At 47.2% G+C, this 18484-nt stretch overlaps 1 protein-coding gene across 1 annotated transcript; it reads left to right on the top strand.

The window, feature by feature from the left end:
• Positions 1-1705: 1705 nt before the first annotated feature.
• On the top strand, positions 1706-14748 carry C1s (complement C1s). The gene is made up of 12 exons (XM_059258546.1): positions 1706-1850; positions 2686-2829; positions 3193-3400; positions 3668-3845; positions 6871-6996; positions 7867-8066; positions 8949-9102; positions 9859-9974; positions 10353-10431; positions 10936-11067; positions 12284-12358; positions 13488-14748. The coding sequence occupies exons 2-12, from the start codon at positions 2807-2809 to the stop codon at positions 14282-14284; spliced, it is 2088 nt and encodes a 695-aa protein (XP_059114529.1). The 5' UTR covers positions 1706-1850; positions 2686-2806; the 3' UTR covers positions 14285-14748.
• Positions 14749-18484: the final 3736 nt, after the last annotated feature.

The following is an 18484-nucleotide window of genomic DNA, read 5'->3' as shown; positions in this document are numbered from 1 at the left end:
AGACCAGACTGGCTAGAGCTGCTGATCCTCTTGCCTGTGCCTTGCAACAGTCGGGCTTACACCATAGTCAGTTTCTCCTTCACTGATAAGATGATGCTCTCTCTTGTCATTTGTTCTGTGGCTCCAGAAGGAAAAAGGACCCCACTTGGGGCAAAACCTGGTAACACCAAACTTGAGCTTGCCCTATAACTCCAGGTCTAGCTCTGGGTAACTGGAGGTAAGCCATGTGCACAGCTACCTTGCTTCATCCGGTCCACATCTTACCACTTAGGAAGAAGTGGAGAGCAGTGTGCGCAGATCTTGATAGCAGATTGTTGTCACAGCCCTGGGGTGGGGCAGTACTGCTTTTTGTAGTATATTGTAGCTATACTGCCTTTGTAAAATGATGCATCTGGCCCAAGGGTCACGGTTTGGTGACTCTGGGTTGTAGCTCATTAGTAGGTGGACTTTTTTTTTTTGGAGCTGAGGATTGAACCCAGGGCCTTGCACTTGCTAGGCAAGCACTCTACCACTGAGCTAAATCCCCAACCCCAGTAGGTGGACTTGTAATGGAATTTTTTTTCCTCTCTCTCTCTCCTGCCTCCCTCCTTCCCCATCTTTTCCCCCTTTCCTTTAGTGATCCCAGGTAGAGGCTGATCTCAGCTGACTATGTAAGGGAAGACTGGCCTTGAACTTCTGATAGCTCCTGGCTTCACTTCCTGAGTACTGGGATCACAGCTGTGCATCAGGTTGAACAAGAAACAAATTTATTATGTAGTACTAGCTGGCCTGATACTGTCTATGGAGCCCAGGCTAGACTCAAATTCTCAGCAATCCTGGTGCCACCTTGCCTAGCCTTGAGAGGGTATTTTTAGGGCAAAGAAAATGCATCATCCCATGACATCGATGGTCTAGGAGTAAGCTGTCATTCAACCACTAAATTTGCCTCGGAGGCAGGGTAAGAATAAGGAGCTGCACCTATTTTTTAAATTTAAAAACATTAATTGCGCCGGGTGGTGGTGGCGCACGCCTTTAATCCCAGCACTCGGGAGGCAGAGGCAGGCGGATCTCTGTGAGTTCAAGGCCAGCCTGGGCTACCAAGTGAGTTCCAGGAAAGGCGCAAAGCTACACAGAGAAACCCTGTCTCAAAAAAAAACAAACAAACAAACAAACAAAAAAACCCAAAAAAAACATTAATTGCATTTACGTTGTCTCAGAGGATAACTTGCAGGAGTTGGTTTTCTCCTATGATTCGGGTCCCAGAGAGGGTAGAATCCAAGTCCTGGGGCTTGGAGGCAGGCACCTTTCCAAGCTGAGCCATCTTGCCTCCCAACGCCTTCAGACAGTGGCTTCCCCCTCCTTCTGATGGCTCTCCTGATTAGTGACTCACACGGATAGAGGGTTGGACTTTCTGAGTTTAGCTTTCCCCCTTCTATCAACCCCTCCCGGCTTTTAAAATAAATCACCTGACTTCGCCGAAAGCTCTGGAACACACCCTTTGGCTGAAAGAGCGAATTAGGCAATCTCAGAATTCCCCATTCCTCTTTTCTCAGAACTCTGGATAGCGGGATCTCTCAGCCCAGGGAGGCTGATGATGCAGTTCTTGTTTTAAAACCAGAGGGAGCTCTAAGATCAAGACTGAGTTCCCCGTCCTGTCATGTTGTGGTCTCCCAGCCCCCTCTGTTTGGAAACAGGGAATTTGGGAGGACGGGCACACGCTCGCTCGGGTAGGGAATCCTAGGAGCAGACAGAGCAGGGAGATCGGGAGGAGGTTCCTGCAGAGGCTGACTCCTCTGGAGCCCCAGGGTCTTCCCAGCATGACCAGTGCCAGGAGAGGAGACTGACCCACTTGTTCCCATCAGCTCCTGAAGGTAACAACTTTAAAACGCGAACCATGAAGAGCAAAGCTTTGATGGAGGAGCAGGGCAAGACAGGGGGCCGTGTAGAGCAAGGCTTGGAGCAAAGATGGAGGGTTGGAAGGACCTCAGAACAAGGGCAGAATATAGACACGGTTTCTCATATGCTGAACCCCCATCCCAACACCAGCTTCATCTTTCCACATAGTACTGTGTTCAGGGGTAAACGCAGTTTGTGACAGACTTTTCTGGGAACTGTGGGAAGATATCTTGTTTTTGTTTTTTTTTTTAAAAAGGACGAAGCAAATTAACTTCAGAAAATTAAAATAAGACACATCCCATCCTCTTGTTCTGATGTCTCTCAGTCAGCTGTCCCTTTCTCCCTCACTGGTGCCACCCTGCCCCAGCAGAGGCAGCACTTTCCTCCTGATTAGGCTTCCCGCAGGTCCCCAGGCTCGTTCCTCCATCAACGGCCATGGGACATCTGCAGGAGCACCTGCAATAAGCATGTCACTGAGGCTTGAACGGTAGGGGATTGTTCGGGAAGAGGATGGAACAGTCCCAGGTGGGCGTTCAGGATGGACAGACCTGGGTGGAGCTCACAGAGCTCCAGACCTGCTCACAGAGCGGCTGATGTGGGGGACCACGAGCTGGTGGAGGAGAGCACCAAAGACAGGGAGAAACTCCTCATTCATTTGCAGAAGAACTGGTAGATGGCTCGAGGCAGCAAAGGGAAGGGGTAAGACTCAGTCTGGTCTAGGACGTTAGCCGAAATGGCATCAGGAGGATGTGAGAGGCCAGGTGGTGACAGTTACTGATAGAAACTTATCTATATGGTATTCTCTCAAAGGTGACACTGAGCCCTGGGTGGCCCCTCAACACCAAAGCAGGTGCCTGTATTTGTTGGATAAAGACAGCCAGGCCAGCCGCCCTTTAGCTCCAAGGTCAGAGGTCCAGAGAGCCAGAGAGCCATGGGCAAATCGCCAGAGACGTGGTAAGTGGCCAGGTACCTACAGAAATGTGCATGAACTCCATCCACATTTTCTTGGACTCTTGCATATTTTTGAGACAGGGTCTCACTTTGTAGCCCAGGCTGGCGTGAAACTCACTAGCTTTCCTCTGTCCCTAGAGTGTGGGGCTTACACAAAGGCCCGCCATGTGTGGCTTCCCGTTTTTCTCAAGATAGAGCTCAGATCTGAAGCCTGCGTTTTAACTTTTTATATATTTATTCCAAGCTTAGTCTGTACCGTGGCACATCGGCTGCCTTTTCCTTTGGTCTCCTGCTGACAGATGCCAGGGTTCTGCATGAAGCCATTGGTACCTGCGTTCCCCACTTCTCTGTGGTTCCCCCCTCCAGGTGGTTTGTCCTGTTTTCTGTTTTGGCATCAATTTCTGCTGAGCCTACCATGCATGGGGAGATCCTGTCCCCTAACTATCCTCAGGCGTACCCCAATGAGATTGAGAAAACGTGGGACATAGAAGTTCCAGAAGGGTTTGGGATTCACCTCTACTTCACCCATCTGGACATTGAGCTGTCAGAGAACTGCGAATATGACTCAGTGCAGGTATATTACGAGCATAGGAGGAAGAGAGATGGAAGGGTAGAGGGGGATGGAGGAATGAGAAGCATGTTGGAGGGCAGTGTGGTGTCAAGCTCTCCTATGGGCTGCGGGCATGGCTCAGTGGTAGAGTACTTGCTTTGGACGTACAAGTTCCTGAGTTTGACCCACAGCACTGGGGGCGGGGTGGGGGTTGACGCGGAGATCAGGAATAAAGGTTTTATTCTCTCTGTCCATTTTTACTCTAAATCTGATTCTAATTTTATCTCTTAGATAATCTCAGGAGGCATTGAGGAAGGGAGACTCTGTGGACAGAGGGTCAGCAAGAACCCCGACTCCCCCATTGTGGAAGACTTTCAAATCCCGTACAATAAACTCCAGGTGATCTTTAAGTCAGACTTCTCCAACGAAGAACGGTTTACTGGCTTTGCTGCGTACTACGCTGCCATAGGTAAGACGTCACTCTCAGTATATGACATACTGACCCCACTAAAGGATGAGAAGCAGGAAAAGTGTATTACACATCTAATACACAATGTATTAGATGTATTAGATGAAGATTCCGTTCTCTCTTGTTCTGAGTCATGGTTTCACTGTGCAGCCCAGGCAGGCCACGTTTCCAACTCTCAAGTCTCCCCGTTCAGTCTGCAGGTACGCGCCACCCCTCCCAGGGCTTGTCTTTAACAAGTATGGACTTGCCCTGGGTCTGTCCATGAATTGCCTTGGTGAAATGCAAACATTTTAGCATGTTAGTGGTGGTAATGGTAATAGATAATAGATAATGGGCAGTAATCTGTTGAGAACCACTGTGAAATTCGTACTGTATCAGAAGGCTTACTTACATTAACACAATATTCAGCTCAACCTTACAAGGTAGGTACCATTATCTTCATTTAAGCTAAGGATCTGGTCTCAGTGGCGCAGACCTGTAATCCTGCACACTTGGGAGGCAGAGGCAGGATACTGTGAATGCAAGATCAGCGTGGGCAACCTGGTAAGAGCCTGTCTCTAAATTAAAAGTGAAGGAGTTGGTGAGGTAGTTCTGTCTGTGAAACGGTTGCCATGCAACCCCATGTTCGAGCCCCAGGGTCCATGTAAAGGTAGGAGTAAACGACTGCATAAGCTTGTCATCTGACCTTCATATGTGTGCTGCTGCATGCCCCCATCATGCACACACACATACATGTGCAATAATAATAAATCATAAATACAAATTTAAGCCTGGTGTGGTGGTGCACGCCTTTAATCTCAGCACTCAGGAGGCAGAGGCAGGCAGATCTCTGTGAGTTTGAGGCCAGCCTGGTCTACAGAGTGAGTTCTAGGACAGCCAGAGCTATGTAGAGAAAGAACCTTCTTCCCCTCCCCTCATTTTTTTTTTTTTTTTTTTTTTTTTTTTAGAGCTGAGGATCGAACCCAGTGCCTTGTGCTTGCTAGGCGACCAAATTTTTTTAAGAAAAAGTAAAAAAGAGGTCTTGGAATTCTGGCATGGCGGCACACACCTGTAATTCTGATACTAAGGAGGTAGAGGCAGAAGAATCAGAAATTCAAGGGCAGTTTGAAATACAAAAGATTCTGTATTTTTAAAAAATCAGAAAAAAGAAGGTTTGGGGCTATAGGTCAGTGACAGAGTGCTTTCTCAGCCTCTGAAAGGCTCTCGGAAACCTCAGGCCTGGAGGAAAGTGGAAACAGAGAATGTTAATACTCTGCCAAGAATTGTGTAAAAATGACTATGTGGTACTCCAGTGCATTCACGTCTTCAGGGCCACGGTCCCTCTACATCTGTCTCCAGGTTAAAATGAAGTTCAAACTGCTCATGGAGTCCAAATGTCATCCAGACTTTACAGTGAGACCAACATCCTGTGAAGTGGTGAAGGTGTAACATCCTTCCCCAGAGGACGTCACTGTCATGTTTACGTAGTGTTGTCTCTAGCACCGATTTTTTATAACCAGACAGTTTTTCTGTGTAACCCAGGCTGGCCTTGAACTCCTGATTCTCTTGCTTCAGTCTCCTGGGTACTGGAGTTACAGCATGTGCTAGCTGGGCAGGGTATTGTGTATTTTGTATGCAAGAGAAGTCAGAGGGCTTCTCACAGAGCGAGCTCTTTACAGCTGTCCAGTGCCAGGACACAGTTCTGAACCATATTTTAGACAAGTGATCTAGAATGAGACTGTCCTTGTAGCATTACAGATTTTAGAATATGGGCCTGGAGAGATGGCTCCGCAGTTGAGGGCACTGGCTGCTCTTGTAGGGGACTAGGGTTCACTTCCCAGCACCCACATGGGAGCCTAAAACTGTTGGTAACTCCAAGTCCCCAAGTCCAGAGCATCTAACACTCTCTTCTGATCTCAAAGGGCACCAGACATGCATATAGTGTAAAATACCACATGCAATAAATAAATAAATAAATAGATAGATAAATAAATATTTAAAAGTTGAAATGTTTTAAAATGATTATTTTTAAAACATTTTATTTATTTATTTCATGTGTATAGCTGTTTTGCTTGTTTGTATGTATGTGTACACAGTGCCTGAAGAGTCCAGAAGGTGTTCGATTCCCTGGACTGGAGTTACAGATGGTTGTGAGCTGCCTTGTAGGTGCTGGGAATCGAACCCAGGTCCTCTGGAAGAGCAGCAAGTGCTCTTAACCACTGAGCCACATCTCTGTCCCCTCCCAGTTTCTTTTTATTAACATGCTTTAGCTATACATCATAATGAGTTTCACTATGATATTTTCATACTCATACATATTTGTCCAAGCTTGCCCTCAGTACCCTCTCTTGTCCTCTTCTACTGACTTCTCTCTTCTCCCATCTTCTGCTTTTATGTCCTTTTTATGTGTTGATGAATTTCATTAGGGTCGCCCAAGAGTCTGGTGAGGGGTTATTTGTGGCAGCACGTGCACTTTACCAGAGGCTACACCATTAAAGAAAATGCCTCTTTCCTCCAGTAATGAATTAGTTGCCTATAAATCCTCAGGGACAGGTGGGGCCTCATGAGTCACTCCTCATTCCATGACAGGATATTGACAGGCACAGTCTTGTGTAGGTAATAACAGCTGCATGGGTCTAAGAGAGCAATGGCCCTGTCACGCCTGGAAGACTTGGAAGACTGCGTCCCATGACACTTCCTCTCTTCCTCCAGCTCTTACATTCTTTCTGCCCCCTCTTCCATGATTCTCTCTCTCTCTCTCTCTCTCTCTCTCTCTCTCTCTCTCTCTCTCTCTCTCTCTCTCTCTCTCTCTCTCTCTCTAAGAAACCATTTTATACTGTAGCCCAGGCTGGCCTTGAGTCCATGTTAGTCCCCTGCTTCAGCTCCCTGAATACTGGCATTACATGCGTGAGCCACCTTCCCTGGCTTTGAGAATGTTAAGCAGCAAGCCTTTTCTGTTTTTCCTCATCCCTACAGATTTGGGCTTCACGTCATTCTTCCCTCTAGGGCTTTGTCCTTGACCGTGGATTTTCTGTCCTTGCTGCAGATGTGAACGAATGCACAGATTTCACGGATGTCCCTTGCAGCCACTTCTGCAACAACTTCATTGGTGGTTACTTCTGCTCCTGTCCCCCAGAGTACTTCCTCCACGAAGACATGAGGAACTGCGGAGGTGAGCCTGGCCTCAGGAAGTCCTCATGTTCCCTAGGATTTAGACTGGACTCAGGGCTTACTCCATCCTTCCGGTTTTGATTAGGCTTTCCCTTCAAGTGGCTCCTGTTTTCAGCGATCCATAAACTAACTGGGGGCCTCAAGGGTGGGGTGAGGGGGAGAAGATGGGTGTATTAGCTTTACATTGCTGTGAAAGGTGAGATAAACAAAAAGACAGAATGTTTATTTTGGCTCATGGTTGTAGCAGTTTTGGTCCCCCGTCAGTTGGATCCATTGTTTTGGGGTCTGTGGTGTGGCAGAGCGTCATAGAAGGGAGCCAGGTGGTAGAGCAAAGCGGCTCACCTCAGGGCAGCTGGGAAGTGAAGAGGAAGGGGCAGGGGTACCGGTATCCTTTTCAAGGTCACGTACCCCAGGGACCTAGCTTCCTCCTATTAGGCCCTACCTTCTGAAGATTTCACTATCTCCCAATAGTGTCACCAGTCAGTGACCAAGCCCTTAGCACCTGTAACTCTGGGAGATATGTAAGATCCAAACCACAGCTTCAGGGTAAAGTTAGTTAAGTGGAAGAGAGGGGTCGGGGGAGAGATGGAGAGAGGGAAAGAGACAGAGACAGAGAGAGAGGCGCCTGTGAAGAGACTGCCCGAGGCTGTTCACAACTGTGGAAAGTTCCGTCACAAGCAGAGCGACACTGCATAGGCATTGGCTAGGTCTCCTCATGAGCACTGTGGGTCACTGCTCCACGAAGGCTTCATTTAGGGAACAGATCTTGGCCGAACAGAGGACTCCAAGCTTAGGACAAGGAACAGAAGAGGGCAGGGACTTCTGTCTGTCCCGACGTTTGATTGGTCCTTTCTCCTTTTTTCTCCTATAGTCAATTGTAGTGGGGATGTATTCACGGCTCTGATTGGGGAGATTTCAAGTCCCAATTATCCCAATCCATACCCGGAGAACTCAAGGTGTGAATACCAGATCCTGCTGGAGGAGGGCTTCCAAGTGGTGGTGACCATACGGAGGGAAGATTTTGATGTGGAACCAGCTGACTCGGAGGGGAACTGCCAGGACAGTTTAACTGTGCGTAGCAGAAGATGAACTGGGCTCCCACCCCAGCTTATTTAAATTGCTGAGACTTCTGTCCTGCAGCCTCCTTCTCTGTGGTTCTGGGCACGAATCTAGGCCCTTCACATGTTAGGCAAACCACACACTGACATCCTCCTGGTTCACCTCTTCCTCTCCCTCTCAATTAATACTAGTACTGCTCCTTCCTTAAGGAAAGTTTGTTTTGTTTTTGCTTTTGTTTTTGGTTTCTCTGTGTAGCCCTGGCTCTCCTAGAACTCACTCTGTAGACCGGGCTGGCCTCGAACTCAGAAATTCGCCTGCCTCTGTGTCCTGAGTACTGGGATCAAAGGCGTGCATCACCGCCTCCCAGTTTAAGGCAGGGTTTTATGTAGCCCTCTAAACTCTCAAACCCCCTCCCATCCCTGCCCTTTGAGCTAGGATTACAGATGTTAGCCGCCACGCCTAGTGAGATTTCTCCTTCCTTCTTTTCATTCCTCTCTTTCTCTCCCTCTTATTCCTTCCTGAACTGAGGACTGAACCTTCAGCCTCACGCATGCTAGACAAGTACTCTACGACTGAGTTACATTTGCAGCCCTTTTCTATATTTTTTTCCTATTTTTTATTTTGGCACAGATTTTCATTAAGTTGCCCAATCTGACCTTAACTTGTAATCTTCCTGCCTCAGTCTTCCAAGAAGCTGTGATTATAGGCCTCCATCATCAGGTCCAGCTTTTGAAGATCAAAGTATCTTTCCTCCTGCCCATTCTTTTGTTGGTTTGCTTGTTTCTTATTTGATATTGTACCAATCATTTCTCTCATTTTCATCCCCCCTCACTCCCCCATTTAATTCCTTTAGATTTTCCTCTCTTCTGATTTTATTATATTGTTTCCTTCCAGTTTGCTACAAAAAATCAACAGTTTGGTCCTTACTGTGGCAATGGATTCCCTGGGCCACGAACTATTGAAACCCACAGTAATACCCTTGATATTGTCTTTCAAACTGATCTAACAGGGCAAGAGAAGGGCTGGAAGCTTCGTTACCATGGAGACCGTGAGTAACTAAAAGTGCCTTTTTGATTGGTGATACTGAATTCTTTGGATGTGTAGAATCAAAACAAATAGACTGTTGTTTGGTTAGTAATCTTTTAACTAGTCTTGAAAGTGCAGACAACAGGGATGGGGCCAGCTAGTTAGTGGCATCATATTCTTTTACACATCTGCCACATTGGAATTGAGGCAATGGAAGGTTTTAAGGGGTATGAGAACGGGACGGGGAAATGGGTCAGCGTGTAAGAGGATTTGCTGGGCGGGCATGAGGCTCTGAGTTTGGATCCTTGTACCACAAAAAAAAAAAAAAAAAAAAATCTAGGCATAACCACGTGTTTGGGAGTGGGTGGGCAGAGGAAGGGGAATCAGTGGGTCTTGGTGATCAGCTAGTCTGGGCAGAAATGGCAAGCTCCAGGTGCAGTGAGATGCCTCATCTTAAGAGGGTAAGGCAGAGAGTGATTGATTGAGCACCCAGGGTCCTCCTCCGGCCTCTACATCGGTATGCCAGCCCCTCGACCCATGCACAGAAAGTGTGAGAATGTCTGGAGATGGTATCACACAGCTGGAAGTCCAGCACTGGAGAAGGAGAGAATTACTACAAGTCTGAGACCAGCCTGGGCTACACTGCAAGTTCCAGTCTAGCCTAGGGTATACAGAGAGAGACCTTCTCTCAAAAAAAAAAAAAAAAAAAGTGGGAATTATGTAAAATAGCACACAGTTTCCAACTGCTTAGTAAAACCTTATTTTTGTTCTCTCCAAGCAATCCCTTGTCCCAAAGAATTCAGTGCCAATTCTGTTTGGGAGCCTGAAAAGGCAAAATATGTGTTTAAAGATGTGGTGAAGATATCCTGTGTGGATGGATTTGAAGTTGTGGAGGTAAAGGACTGTTTAGGTTTCTCCCTAGTCTCTGGCTCCAGATCAGATATCTGAGCGTGTGAGGTTGTTGCTGCCTGATCAAGATATTAACACCTCAACCCCAGAGGGAATGGTTGGAGGCTGTCCATCCTTCCTGTGAGGTCTGGAGCCCCTGGGCCACTTTGCCCTCTCAGTCTTCCAGGGAAGGGAGCTGACATGCTGGAGCAGAGCTGTCTTCCAGCCCCAGCTCCTGGGTGCTCAGGGTTCTTCTTCTAAAGATGCTCTAAGCCTCTTTTGATGAGGACTTCTCATTGATCCAAGGCCAGAGATCAATTTCATTATTGGATTTAATTTTCCATATGCTTTTATAAATTAATGTTGATGTCTGTTTTTCTCCAGGGAAATGTTGGCTCAACATTCTTCTATTCTACTTGTCAAAGCAATGGACAGTGGAGCAATTCCAGACTAGAATGTCAGCGTAGGTGTCTCTTCAAAGTGGAACTTCTCTTTCTCCTCCCAAAGGGAACTGAATAATTGACACATCAAAATTCAAATGCATGGTTTCCTTCTAGGCTTGCGAGAGACTGGCTTGTGTTTTCTGAAGGAAAGCCTGTTATGGAGGATTGTCTAGCCTTTGTCTAGTCCTAGGCCAATTAGACTAACATACTTCTTTTAAAGAAGGGGGCAATGGAATATGTAGTCGATAGCTCTAAGGAAGTGTATTCTGGGATCACACAAGAGCCTCTGCCAACCAGAGAACTAGGTTCCTCCTGGCCTTTTTCAAGGGCCGTCAGGACTGGCAGGTCTCAGGGGGCTGGAGAGATGGGCTGGAGAAGATGCCACAAAAGAGCCAGTACTGGAAGATTTATCATGGGCGTGATTATGGACGTGGCTGAGGAAGAGGGAGGATGGAATGGGTCCCTAACTCTTCCTGGGAGGAAGTGACTGTCCTGACTATGCATTTCCCCTCTTCCTCCTGTAGCTGTGGACTGTGGTATTCCAGAACCCATTCAGAATGGTAGAGTTGACGATCCAGAAAATACCCTATTCGGTTCTGTCATTCGCTACTCGTGTGAAGAGCCACATTACTATATGGAGCACGAAGAACATGGCGGTAGGTTTCTTCTAATAGAAGAAGAGAGAGGGGAGGAGTGTAAATGAGTTGGAGGGGGATTGCCACTATCTCTCTGGTTGGAGAGAGTTTGTAGAGAAGTGAGAAAGACTAGACACTGTCATCCTTTTTGCTTAATCTAAGGACAGTTGGTTTTCAGGGTAGGGTATGTTTTCAGGGATCATTCATAAGGGATCATAGAGGCCACTAGCTTGGTGTCATAGCTGCAGCAGGAATTCCTTTACAACATCCATTTCATGTGGCTATCTGACTTTGGACCAGTTATTGTCGATGGAAGTTTCTGTGTCCAGCCAGCAATTCCCAAAAACCTGGCAGCCACTTCCCGAATAATTGACTTAGAGGCTTAATATTACTTATAAATGCTCGGCCAGTAGCTCAGGCTTATTACTAACTAGCTCTTACACTTAAATTAACCCATAATTCTTATCTATGTTTAGCCATATGCCTTGGTACCTTTTCTCAATATGGCATTCTGATCTTGCCTCCTCTGTGTCTGGCTGGTGACTCTTGAATCCACCCTTCCTCTTCCTGCACTTTTTTTTTTTTTTTTTTTGGTTTTTCGAGACAGGGTTTCTCTGTGTAGTTTTGGTGCTTGTCCTGAAACTCACTCTGTAGACCAGGCTGGCCTCGAACTCACAGAGATCTGCCTGGCTCTGACTCCCGAGTGCTGGGATTAAAGGCTGCCTGGCCTCTTCCCAGCATTCTTAGTTTGGTCACCCCTCCTACTCTTCCTGCCTGGCTACTGGCCAATCAGCATTTTATTAAACCAATTTGAGTGACAAATAATTATAGTGTACAAGAGAATGATTTCACAGCAGGTTATTTCATATAAAATCCCCAGGAGGGCAGGCATGGTGGTGGAGGTTTGTAATCCTAGCACTTGAAAGATAGGAGTTGGTCAAGGTGAGCCTGGGCTATCCTCCCCCTAGTGCCAGCTCTCGTTCATTTTCACTTTTTGAAATGGAGTTTCACATAGCCCAGGGTGGCTTTGCCTTTTCTATGTGGCAGAGGCTGGCCTGGATCTTCCTGCTTCCACCTCCTAAGTGCGGGATTAGAGGCCAGTGCCATCTTTCCTGGGTGAAGGTTCTTTTTTAGCTGATGTGATGTGTTTCCTTCATCAATGTCCAGAGGAGCTTTGCATAAACAGAGAATGGTGGAGAGATGCGCTGAGTGACCTGTGTTCCTTGTGTTATTCCAGGACAGTATCGCTGCGCTGCTAATGGGAGCTGGGTGAATGATGAGCTGGGTATAGAGCTGCCGAAATGTGTTCCAGGTAACCTGGGCTGTGGTGTGGGTAGAGACCATAGCTGTACATGCAGGGAGCAGGTATCCCATGAAAATAGCTGTGACCCTCCCAGGCAGGGACTTAATCCTGGCCTCCCAGAGTTCAGCACAGTTTAACACTGGGCTGTGGAACTGCTTCAACAGTATCAACTCAGGATGACTTGAAGGGAAATTGGAAAGTCTGCCAACATCAACAGTTGGCGTCACATTAGTCATTAGGGAAAAGCAGATCAAACCACACTAGCAGAGCCAGGCCTGGTGACATGCACCTGTAATCCCAGCCTCAGGATGCTGATGGGATTGTGAGACCAATCTGGACTAGATAGTGAGATCCTCTGACATCCTCTAGACAAGGGCTTCATCTGAACATCCACAGTCTGTGTGAAGTTAAGAATTGCCAAGCATTAGCTTCTAGTCAGGTCTCTGGCCTCATGTGCTAAGCCTGGGCATGAAGTGTGCCTCAGAGGGCTGTGAGTCAAACTGTGGACAGTGTGAAGTACTAGCTCATCTGGATTCAGTCATTCACACAAGCCTCCTGTTCAGCCAATCTCAACCATAAGCCTGCTTGTCACTGGCAAAGGAGATGTTTACGTGAGGCTAGGTATTTTAGTTAGGGTTTCTATTGCTGTGAAGAGACACCATGGCCACAGCAACTCTTATAAAGGAAAACATTTAATTAGATAGATGGCTTACAGTTTCAGAGGTTCAGCCAGTTATCATCATGGTGGGATATGGTGGCTTGCAGGCAGACATGGTGCTGGAGAGGTAGCTGAGAATTCTACATCTTGATCCACACCAACAGGAATAACCTGAGCATATGGGACCTCAAAGCCTCCCCCCTCCCACCTTCAGTGACACACTTCCTCCAACAAGGCCACACCTACTCCAACAAAGCCACACCTCCTAATAGTGCCATTCCCTATGAGCTTATGGGGGCCAATTACATTCAAACCATCACACTAGGATAAGTCAGATGTGGAGGTAGTTGACAAATGACATTGATTAAAGACATGCTGGAGAACTCTGCCACCCATTGGGTCCAGCGGTTGAGTGGCTGAGTTTTCCAGAGGTCAGCGTCGTTTCCTGCATCTCCCTATCTCGTTCTTATTCCTTTTTAGTATGTGGAGTACCCACGGAGCCCTTTAAAGTACAGCAGAGGATATTTGGAGGATACCCTGCAAAGATTCAAAGTTTTCCCTGGCAAGTTTTCTTTCAGTACCCATGGGCTGGTGGGGCTCTTATTGATGAGTACTGGGTGCTGACGGCTGCTCACGTTGTGGAGGGAATCTCCGACCCATCTATGTATGTTGGGTCCACAACTGTGAAAATGGAACATCTGGAAAATGGCCAGAAGCTCACCGCCGAACGTGTGATTATTCATCCAGGCTGGAAAGTAGGGGATGATCTGGACACACGGACAAATTTTGACAATGACATCGCACTGGTGCGCCTGAAAGACCCCGTGAAAATGGGGCCCACCGTCTCCCCCATCTGCCTGCCAGGCACCTCCTCGGAGTACGAGCCCTCAGAGGGGGACCTGGGGCTGATCTCAGGGTGGGGCCGAACAGAGAGGAGATACAATGTTATCCATCTCAGAGGGGCAAAGTTACCTGTCACCTCTTTGGAGAAGTGCCAGCAGGTGAAAGAGGAGAACCCCAAAGCGAGGGCAGAAGCCTATGTTTTCACTAGTAACATGATCTGTGCTGGAGAGAAAGGTGTTGACAGCTGCCAGGGGGACAGTGGTGGGGCTTTCGCTTTGCAGGACCCCAATGTAAAGGCCCCTAAGTTCTATGCAGCAGGCCTGGTGTCCTGGGGGAAGAAGTGTGGGACCTACGGAATCTACACGAAGGTGAAGAACTACATGAGCTGGATACTGCAAACCATGCAGGAGTATAGTGTCCCCCGCGAGGACTAATGCATACACACCACCAGCCCTGCAAACCATGCAGGAGTATAGTGTCCCCAGCGAGGACTAATGCATACACACCACCAGCCCTGCAAACCATGCAGGAGTATAGTGTCCCCAGTGAGGACTAATGCATACGCACCACCAGCCTTGCCAAGGGAAACACACTGTTCTCAGACCCTTCTGATAACCCATTGTCTCACAATGATGCAGAGAAGATGCAGGAGTACCATTAACATTAAACTTGATGGTCAAGATACCCGGATGGAAGGAGGGTCTGATCACAGACCTGCGCTGATTATTCAGTTGTGAATTCCTGTCTGTTCTTGGTAACAGCATGGCAGAGGCCCTTCTGTCTTGCACGATTCTACAGGGATATCTTAATTCCCCCCACTTCTTTTATCTGCTTGAGATTCCATTTATAATCCTTGGAGTCCTTTATTTACTTACAATAAAGCATGTTTCTAATCTGATTCCGGCTGACTTTAGGGCCACGGGAGAGGGAAGTGACAGGGCACCTTGTCATGGAACTCAGACACCAACAGCTCATCTTTTTTTTTTTTTTTTTTTTTTTTTTTTTTTTTTTTGGTTTTTTCGAGACAGGGTTTCTCTGTGTAGCTTTGCGCCTTTCCTGGGACTCACTTGGTAGCCCAGGCTGGCCTCGAACTCACAGAGATCCGCCTGCCTCTGCCTCCCGAGTGCTGGGATTAAAGGCGTGCGCCACCACCGCCCGGCACAGCTCATCTTTAACCATCATGCAAACAGGGAATTCAGCCTTTCTTCTTTCCAGCTGAGACTCACTGAGTATCGTGAAGTTAGAATAGTTTTCCTTCGTGAGTTGTCTCAACGTGTCCCCTAGATATTAATTTTCTTATAATATTCCTTTGTATCACACAATGTAACGACAGTAAGAATCGAATATTCTTGGTCTGCTTTTTTTTTTTTTTTTGGTAGTTTTGATCAATTTGTCAGTTAGGTAGCAAACTGGACTGAACTCTGTGACAAAATGTGACAGGCAAAAGTTTAGAGAGAGCTTCCCCGACTCTCTCTAGGGAAGAAAGCTGGAAACAGTGAAATCTCTTCCCCCAGGACGTCTGGTGACAAACAGCCATGGAGGAAGGATTTTGTGTGTGACAAGATCTCACTATGTTTTTAGAACACCGGCTTAGAACTCACTATGTGGCTGGAATTTATTGTTCCCTTGCCTCAGTCTCCCCAAGTGCTAGGATTACAGGTCTGTGCCAACACATCTAGTCTGTATGTGTTGACGTGCTGTGCTGAGCATCGGATCCAACGGCCTCACAGGTTAAGCAAGTGCTCTACCCCTGGGATATGAGATATACTCCAGCCCTGAAACACAGCATTTTTTTTTTTTTTTAAATGATAGGGCAGTAGCTTTCAACCTGTGGGTCGTGACCATGGGAAAACACATTTCTGGTGTCTATAAGTTTATTTTTATTTCATTACACTCATAACTGTAATTTTGCTGCTGAGTGTGTCTCAGTTCCTAAAACTATCAGAAATAAATGTTTTCCGATAGTCTTGACCCACAGGTTGAGAACTGCTGTGGTGATACAGTCTTATATAGCATATATGCCTCAGATGAACTACGTAGCAAAGGATGACCTTGAACTTCTGACCCTCCTGCTTCCACTTTCTGAGTGCTGGGATTACCAGTGTACACTACTGGGCCTGGTTTGTGTGGTGCTGAGGATTGAACTCAAGGCTTCATGAATGATAGGCAAACACTGCCAACTGAGCTACAGCCCCAGCAGAAACACAGCAGTTTAATTGCTGAAAACGGGGGTCTGTCCTGTTTTCATGAGAGTCAAGGGTTGAGAATATGAGTTCAGGGCTGGGAAAGGCAAGCTTGACAAAATCTGAGATCCATCCCGGATCTGTGGAAGGCAAGAACTCTGACCTCCACACACAGTGTGCCTATGTGTGACCAGTTTGACACACACATAATACATTCATACAGACGTGTACATATATTCACGTATATATTCATAATATATATTCATCTATATCCACACACACAAATAATAAATGGGGGCGGGGGAGGAACTGGATATGGTGGTGTGTATGGCTCAGCACTTGGGGAGGCAGAGACAGGGTGATCTCTGGGAGTTTGAGGCTAGCCTGGTCCACATAGCAAATTCCAGGCCAGCCAGAGCTACATAGTGAGACCCTGTCTCAAGACAAAATAGAAATAATAATGATAATAAAAAACTTAAAAGAAGGGTCTGTGAGATGACTAGGTGGGTAAAGGCACTTGCCAAGCCTGACAACTTGAGTTTGAGCCCCAAGACACACACGATGGAAGGAGAGAACCAGCTCCCACAAGTTGTCCTCTGACTTTCACATGTGAGCCCTGGTGTGCACATGCACAACACCAGACACACACACACACACACACGCACACGCACACGCACACGCACACGCACGCACGCACACGCACACTCACACACGCACGTACATGCACTCATACGTAATTAAAAATGATGATATGGATGGAGGTTTACCTCAGCCGTGTAGTGCTTGCCTAGCATGCACAAGGCTCTGAGTTCAATCCCCAGCCCCACAGAAACAGAAAACAAAACAAAACAAAAAACCAAAAAGAATAAGAATCTGGGGTGGGGGCAGGGCTCGGGCCTGTCTGCTGTGAGAGGTGGCTTTCAGAATCGTTTGCCAGAGTGAGCGGGAGTGTGTCTGGAGCTTATCAAGAAAGGACTCTGATCTCGCAGAGAGAAAAACAGTTAAGTTCGAAAGTTCACTTTGCCTGAAGGGTAAACACATGGCCAGTTAACCAGAATTACGAAAGCGCCTGCAGAGCCTGGCGGCCTGTAACCCCAGCTACTTAGGGAGCTGAAGCAGGAGGATTTTGAGCACCGGTCCAGGCAGGCTTCCAGAGTGAGTTCAAAGCCAGCTTGTGTTACAGTTAGACTCTAGACCTTGTCTCATAAAGCAAAACAGAACACAACAAGCAAACAAACAAACAACAACAAATTTCTGAGAGACAGGGCTGGAGAGATGGCTCAGAGGTCAAGAGGGTGCTCTTCCAGAGGACCTGGGTTCAATTCCCAGCACCTACATGGCAGCTCATGACTGTCTGTAATTCCTGTTCCAGGGGATCTGATGACCTCTTCTGTCTTCCTCCAGCACTAGGCACACACATGATGCACAGACATACATGCAGAAAAAACATGCGTACGTATAAAATAAATAAAAATGAAATTAAAAATGTTGAATTCGACTCCATAAAAAACAACTGAGAAGAGTGATCTGTGATAGAGCATTTCCTTTCTTTTGATGTTTGAGATAATAGCAAAAAAATGAACTATGACTCTGAGACTGGTGTTTTGCCTGCATGTGCGTCTGTGTGAGGGGGTTGGATCCCCTGGAACTTGAGTTGCAGATGGTTGTGAGTTCCCATGTGGGTGCTGGAGATTGAACCTGGGTCCTCTGGAAGAGTAGTCAGTGCTCTTACCCACTGAGTCATCTCTCTAGCCTGAGACTTTTTTTTGTGACAGGGTCTCATGTAGTCCGAGATGGCCTCTGACTTCCTATATAGCCAAGGACACTGAGCTTCTGCTCCTCTTATCTCAGTCTCCCAGGTGTGTTCATCACCACATCTGGCTTTAAGACTGACAACAGGCTGGGCGGTGGTGGCGCACGCCTTTCGTCCCAGCACTCGGGAGGCAGATCCAGGCAGATCTCTGTGAGTTTGAGGCCAGCCTGGTCTACAGACTGAGTTCCAGGACAGGCTCCAAAGCTACAGAGAGAAACCCTGTCTCGAAAATGAAAGAAAAGTCTGATAATGGGAAAGTTGACATGCTCCCAGTGACACACTCCAGCTTGGGCTTTTAACCCTTGCTCCTGAGCTGAGGTGCCTGTGAGAGAATTCCCTACTTGCTGGCAAGGGTGGTGGTGTAGGCTTATCACCCCAGCCTCCTCCTCCTGAGAGGCTGGGGTAGAAGGCTCCCAAGTTCAAGGCCAGCCTGGGCTACAGCATAAGTTCAAGTCCAACCCAGGCAACTTAGTGAGACCATGTCAAAATAGCAGGGAGAGGGCAGACACATGGCCACATGATCTGAATACCTGAGTTCATCCACAGGATGTAGAAGATCATTTACTCCTGCAAATCATTCTCTGTCTTCAGGGTAGTGTAGGGTCCTTAGATCACTCCAAATGACCAGAAGACACCCC

Source organism: Peromyscus eremicus, chromosome 3 (assembly GCF_949786415.1).
Source record: "Peromyscus eremicus chromosome 3, PerEre_H2_v1, whole genome shotgun sequence".
Lineage (NCBI taxonomy): Eukaryota > Metazoa > Chordata > Mammalia > Rodentia > Cricetidae > Peromyscus > Peromyscus eremicus.
Note: the sequence above shows the minus strand (reverse complement) of the source record. Positions and strands in the feature narration are given on the sequence as shown.